The sequence below is a fragment of the Colobus angolensis genome, unplaced genomic scaffold (assembly GCF_000951035.1).
Source record: "Colobus angolensis palliatus isolate OR3802 unplaced genomic scaffold, Cang.pa_1.0 Scaffold179, whole genome shotgun sequence".
NCBI lineage: Eukaryota > Metazoa > Chordata > Mammalia > Primates > Cercopithecidae > Colobus > Colobus angolensis.
The window spans coordinates 5,536,911-5,544,203 of NW_012114921.1; the positions used below are offsets into that span (position 1 = coordinate 5,536,911).

General features: G+C 41.5%; 1 protein-coding gene across 1 annotated transcript in view; it reads left to right on the plus strand.

The window, feature by feature from the left end:
- The window catches only part of INTS4 (integrator complex subunit 4), a 112,258-nt gene that overhangs the window by 70,839 nt on the left and 34,126 nt on the right, over positions 1–7,293 (plus strand). Inside the window, exons 12-14 of the mRNA XM_011938966.1 lie at positions 1,229–1,344; positions 2,215–2,348; positions 4,262–4,419. Coding sequence (XP_011794356.1) covers positions 1,229–1,344; positions 2,215–2,348; positions 4,262–4,419 — 408 coding nt within the window. The remainder of the gene's footprint in view (positions 1–1,228; positions 1,345–2,214; positions 2,349–4,261; positions 4,420–7,293) is intronic.

Consider the following 7,293-nt stretch of genomic DNA (forward strand, 5'->3'; position numbering starts at 1 on the left):
TGATGTCATTGTTCAGTTCCCACCTATGAGTGAGAACATGCGGTGTTTGGTTTTCTGTTCTTGTGATAGTTTGCTAAGAATGATGGTTTCCAGCTGAGTAGTGACTTTTAAATCCCATTTTGTAGATGAAAAAATTTACTTGCGTAAGGCTACTTAGTTTCAGACAGATCTGTGATTTCAGAACTTCACCCAGGATATCAATTAGAATATTTTTGCCCACAAATAAAAAAGACAATCTGATTAAAAATATCTTAGCCAATAGGTCTGTTTTTTCATAACAAGAAGTCAGAAGGTTGGTTTCAGGATTGGTCATTCAACAGGTTACCAGGGCTCTCTTTGGTTTCTCTGCAGTTCTCTTGGCTTTTTTGTTTTGTTTTGTTTTTGAGAGGGAGTCTCTCTCTACCAGAGTGGAGTACAATAGCACAATCTCGGCTCACTGCAACCTCCACCTCCAGGGTTCAAGCAATTCTCCTGTCTCAGCCTCCTGAGTAGCTGGAACTACAGGCCTGTGCCACCATGCCCAGTTAATGTTTGTATTTTTAGTGGAGATGGGGTTTCACCATTTGGCCAGTATGGTCTTGATCTCTTGACCTCATGATCCACCCACCTTGGCCTCCCAAAGTGCTGGGATTACAAGCGTGAGCCACCACGCCTGGCCGACTTCTCATAGTTGTAAGATGGCTGCCTCATAAGATAGTATGTCAAGACAGAAAGGAAGGGTCATTCCCTTTCATTCATTGCTCTTTTGATTTGCAGAAACATCCCTGAGAAGCTCCCTAGCCAACCCAGCCAGCATACTCTCGTGCTCCATTGACTAGAACTGGTTTACTTGCCTACCAGCAAACCAGTCACTGGAAAATGGGAATGGGATTGCCGAGATGGGTCTAGACCAATAGTGGTTCAGCTCTTGGGCTGGACCTGCCTTTTCCGAGCACCTTGCTGCCTGCCTGATACCTGAGTAAAATCCGGCGCCTCTCAGGAAGAAAGATGGGGGAAATGGCTACTGTTTAAATAACCATTTCTTTTATCTTTATAATAACCAATTTTTTTAGATGAAATAACCGAGTTCCAGAATAATTGGGTGACATATCTGAAGTCATAGAGTTAGCAAAAGTATATGATCGAGAATTTCCAATCCAGTTCAGGTTTTCTGATTCCAGTTCCTAGTGCTTTTCAAAGGGCTAACTTTACTAATTTGTTGATGTGCATTCTTATTTGTTTGTTTCAGGTGCTTGAAGTTTCTGGGAAGTCGGCATCCAACCCTGGTGCTTCCCTTGGTGCCAGAGCTTCTGAGCACCCACCCATTTTTTGACACGGCTGAACCAGACATGGATGATCCAGCTTGTATCCTCCGTGCTTAGGATGGGCCCTGATGTGTTGGCAGACAGCTTTGGCATCTCCTTCAGCAGTATAGCTAGGGTGATCTGAGTTTTCTTTTCTTTTATTTATTTATTTTTTGGAGACAGAGTCTCATTCTGTGACCCAGACTGGAGTGCAGTGGCCTGATCTCGGCTCACTGAAACCTCTGCCTCTCGGGTTCAAGCAATTCTCCTGCCTCAGCCTCCTGAGTAGCTGGGATTATAGGCGCCCACGACCACACCCAGCTCATTTTTGTATTTTTAGTAGAAATGGGGTATCACCATGTTGGCAAGGCTGTTCTCAAATTCCTAAGCTGTTGCTTGGGCTGGAGTGCAGTGGCACCACCCCAGCTCACTGCAACCTCCACCTCCTGGGTTCAAATGATTCTTCAGCCTCAGCCTCCCAAGTAGCTGGGATTACAGGCGCCTGCCACTATGCCCAGCTAATTTTTGTATTTTTAGTAGAGACAGGATTTCACCATGTTGCCCAGGCTGGTCTCAAACTCCTGACCTCAAGTGATCCACCCGCCTCAGCCTCCCAAAGTGTTGGGATTATAAGCGTGAGCCACCGCGCCTGTCCAGTATGTAATTTGATAGGCAATATAGTTACCTACTTTACAGGCAAAATCATTTCTATTTTTTTGTATTCTTGGCAGCATCTGGCATTTTTAAAAACCTTTGGTAATTGGGGGTGTGGGTGGAGTAGGGGAATGTATTTTCTTGTTTGTATTTGCATTTCTTTGATTATTAGAAAATCATAGTCTCTTGATGGAGATTTTGGAGGTGGAAAGTGAGAGTGCCAGATCCTGGCCAACCTTTTATACTTGCAAGTTTACTTAACCCACTGATCTATCAGATATTGCAGTTTTGGTCCTTATTTTCAATGCTGCTAAAACCTGTCCAACAATGCCAGCATTGTTCTCAGATCACACCTTCAGGCACTATGCCTACCTCCGAGACAGTCTTTCTCATCTTGTTCCTGCCTTAAGGGTATGTTGAAAACATCTGTTGTCCTTGTTTTTATTTTGCATGGGGTAGGGGTGTTTTTGTTCATGTTTTCCTTTGAGATGAGGGTCTTGTTATGTTGCCCAGGCTAGTCTCAAACTCCTGGGCTTAAGCCATCCTCTTGGCTCAGCCTCCCAAGTCGCTGGGATTACAGGTGCGCACCACTGTGTGCAGCTTGTTTTTGGCTTTTTATTTTTCTTGCTTTGTAGTTATTAAATAGTAGAGAGCAGTCCATATATTCTCTGAAAACTTGTTCGTTCATTGTCTTTCTCTCTTGGGCTCTTTGCCGTTGTTTTATACTTTTGCAGGTATGAGTTGATGCAAATAGAAAGATTAGACGAGTACCTGAGCCACAGCATTCACTAAGTGTTTGCTGCTATTATTATGATCCATTTCTAAATTTTCTTCTATATATCTCTAGGTTTTAAAAATAGTAACGGTTTTATTTTTAAGAAATAAGCACTTGTGGAGAATCATGGCTTTATGTAATTGTTAAAATATAACAATTTAAATTCTTGATCTAAAATATAATCTATTGTTCCAGATTCCTTTCTTCTTGCCTAGTATCAATAATGCAGGGACACCAAAAAAAAAAAAAAAATTAATCATCTTAAAAGGTAAAGGATACAAAAGCAAAAGTATAAAACAATGGCAAAGAGCCCAAGAGAGAAAGACAATGAAGTAATATGTGTTTATTTAGAGGAACATATATGTATATATGGTTAGAAAACAAACTTTATAGAAGATACAAAATGAGGCCAAGCGCAGTGGCTCATGCCTGTAATCCAAGCACTTTGGGAGGCCGAGGCGGGTGGATCATCTGAGGTCAGGGGTTCATGACCAGCCTGGCCAACATGGTGACACCTCATCTCTACTAAAAATACAAAAATTAGCTGGGCATTGCGGTGGGCACCTATACTCCTAGCTACTCGGGAGGCTGTGGCAGGAGAATTGCTTGAACCCAGGAGGCAGAGGTTGCAATGAACCAAGATCGCATCACTGCACTCCAGCCTGGGCGACAGAATAAGACTCCATCTCAAAAAAGAGCCAAAAAACAAAAAACAAGTAGATGCAAAATGAAAAGTGAAATACTCTTTGCTGTCTCCTTCCCATCCATCTTAAAAGGAAACCACTTTTAACAGTAAGAATAAGTATATCTGAAAGGCCAAAAAAAAAAAATTTTTTTTCTCATGAAAAAATTATATGCTATATAGCTTATTTGGGAATAAATCATTACTCTTCTGTCAAGTGAAAGATAAGATAGTGTTTTAAAGATAAATGTGGCTGGGCGCAGTAGCTCACGCCTGTAATCCCAGCACTTTGGGAGGCTGAGGCAGGTGGATCACCTGAGGTTGGGAGTTTGAGACCAGCCTGACCAACATGGAGAAACCCTGTCTCTACTAAAAATACAAAATTAGCTGGATGTGGTGGCGGGCACCTCTAATCCCAGCTACTCAGGAGGCTGAGGCAGGAGAATCACTTGAACCTGGGAGGCGGAGGTTACAGTGAGCCAAGATCTTACCATTGCACTCTGGGCAACAAGAGCGAAACTCTGTCTAAAAAAAAAAAAAAAATGTAACAACAGTTTAATTTTTAGTCTCCTTCCTATGGTTGACCCATTCATTTCAGTTAGCAATAGAAAATACTATACTTTTCTGTTCTTCTCCTGGCAGCTGTGGCTGTATTGGGTGGACCATGTTTGCATTTTGTTTCTTTCTCTTTAACTCCCGATGTTGCTGAGGAAGGGGAGAAAGGTTATTTATAGAATCTCCTAGCCTTTTTTCCCCTTTGTTTTGTTTAGCTCACATTTTTAATGTGCTTTTATGTGTTTGTGTGTGTGTTACCAAAAGTTGAGCCACCAAACTTAATGGCTGTATAATCCCACTGGGTTTGCTTAGTTACCAGGTAGAAAACTAGTGTCATCAGCTGTTTCTCCCAGCATCATATCTCAAGAGGATCCTTCCCAGCAGTTTCTGCAGCAGAGCCTTGAAAGAGTGTATAGTCTTCAGCACCTGGACCCTCAGGGAGCCCAGGAGCTACTGGAATTCACCATCAGGTAAGGGTAATCATCCCTTCATCTGACAGAGTTAGTGCCGTTACACTCAGCTTGACTGTTCTGAATTCTAGTGTTGGTTACTAGGCTTGATATTCTGACTCTATTGGTCTACATTCACACACAGTTTTATGGTCTGTTTATATTTGGATTAGATTGTGGTGTGAACATTTTTTAAAAGAGCTCTTTATAATTCATGACTCGATTGATGATTAGTACACAACAGAAATAGTTACAAAGAACCTATTTTTAGTTTTTTAATTTTATATATTAGGATGAGTGACCGAAATGCAAAGTAACAGTGGCTAAAACAGGAGCAAAGTTTAATTCTTTCTCATAGGCAGGACAGGGCTGAGATGACCATCAGGGATCTAGGCTTGCTCATGCTTTTTTTTCTTTTTTTTTTCCAGACAGGGTCTTGCCCTGTCACCCAGGGTGGAGTGCAGTGGCATAATATCAGGTCACTGCAACTGCAGCCTCCTGGGCTCAAGTGATTGTCCCACTTCAGCCTCCCAAGTAACTGGGACCACAGGCATATGCCACTATGCCTGGCTAATTTTTTTTGGCATTTTTTATTTTGTAGAGTCGAGGTTTCACTATGGTGGCCAGGCAGGTCTCAAACTCCTTAGCTCAAGCGATCCTCCCGCCTCGACCTCCCAAAGTGCTTTAATCACATGCGTAAGTCACTGTGTCTGGCCTAGGCTCATTGTTTCTTATGTCTCCATCTTGTGCATCAAGCAGCCTCTCCTTAACAATCCAGAATCTAACTGTCCCCCCTGTATTCCATCCTGTGGGGAAAAGGAAACGGGAAGAGAAGGGTATCATCTCCACCCTGCAGGTTTTTTTAAAGACATTTCCCAAAAGTAGTACACTCTAATTTTACTTGCATTCCATTGACTAGAACTTAAGTCACATGGCCATCTCTCACTTCAAGAAACGAGGACATACCATCTTTATTGTGGGTGACTAATGCCTGGTTTACATGCGATGACTCTAATACTCAGGAAGAATGGAAGAAAGATACTGGGGAACAACCAAAAGGCTCTGCCAGACCTTCTCAAAATGGCCTGAAATGTTATGAAAAGAATTTAAACTCATTTGCTTTTAGCAAAAGCAGTATTGTTTGCTCTTTAAAAGATAAAAAAAAAATTATATCTTTTAAGAGCAAATAATACTGCTTTTGCTAAAAGCAAATAAGTTTAAATTCTTTATTGTTTGCTCTTAAAAGTTAGAAAAATATTATATCGGCCAGGTGCAGTGGCTCATGCCTGTAATCCCAGCACTTTGGGAGACTGAGGCGGGAGGATCACTTGAGGCCAGGAGTTCAAGACCAGCCCCGTTGAGTGAAACCCCATCTCTACTAAAAATGCAAAAATTAGTCAGGTGTGGTGGCACGCGCCTGTAATCCCAGCTACTTGGGAGATTGAGGCACAAGAATCGCTTGAACTCAGGAGGCAGAGGTTGCAGTGAGCCAAGGTCACACCACTGCACTCCAGCCTGGGCAACAGAGTGAGACTCCATCTCAAAAGAAAAACAAAAAAGAAAAATATTATATCATTTGTATCTTGGTTGAGATCTCTTTTGATCTGCCCCAAAGAGTATTTGGTATCAGCCACATTCAGTTAATAATTTTTAGTGGATGATTTCATTCCATACACTAAGAAACAAACTCTGTGCTAGATACAGATCAGCTGGATAGGATTCTGCCCTTAGAGAGCCCATGTAGACAAGATGAATATAGACAAAGACTTATGATGGTGGATAACAGTGCTTTGTACTTTATTCATACTTTCCTGTCCATTATTGCATCTTAATATGTTACAAAGCAGGCCAACTGAACCATCCTCCAAGTTATGTTTTCCCATTGTATTAGGTCATTCATTGACTTAGCAGCATTAACTATTTGTTTATTCTAATAAGCCAGTTGCTGAGGGTAGAGAGAAATAAGAAATGACATTTGTTCTTAAGGTACTTACTGTTTATTACAGGACCCAGAAATCATCAATTTGATAAATGATACAGTGAAGAGAAGCATAGATGCTGTGGAAAAACAGATGAAAGTCCCCGACCCATCACAGTAGTGGTGGTGAGGGATGCTTTACAAAGGAGAAGATCCTTTAGCTAGTATGAAATGATAACTGAGCATGTCAGTTTTGTAGTCCATGTGCAGAAGAGAATTCCAACTTCAGTGGACATTAGAAGATCTGGGAGACCTGAGAGAGAACAGCCCCCTAGAACTGCAGTGGTTTAGTGTAGTGATTGAGTAAATGGAGCTTTGAAGGCAGACTCATTTTGGTTAACGTCTGAGCTAATACAGTCATGCACTGAATAACAACGTTGTGGTGGTCCCATGATTATATTTTTACTGTACCTTTTTTATGTTTAAATATACAAATATTTACCATATTTACCAGTGTTTACCATTGTAACCAGTGTTACAGTTGCCTACAGTATTTAGTACAGTAATGTGCTGTACAGATTTGAAGCCTAGGAGCAACAGACTATACCATATAGCCTAGGTGTGTAGGAGGTTATACCATTTAGATTTGTATAATATACTCTATGATGTTTGTGTGACAAAATCACATAACAGTGTACATCTCAGAATATATCTCCATCGTTAAGCAACATGACTTGTAGTTGTTTGATCTTAGTCATAAGCTTATTGCTCAGGGTTCATTTGCAGAAAACAAAATAGGCTTTTAACTAAGCAGAAAGAAATTTATTACAGAATGTTACGTGGCTCACAGAGTTGTTGGAAAGGCTAAAGAAACAGACTAGTGGGCTGGGTGCGGTGGCTCAAGCCTGTAATCCCAGCACTTTGGGAGGCCGAGACGGGCGGATCACGAGGTCAGGAGATCGAGACCATCCTGGCTA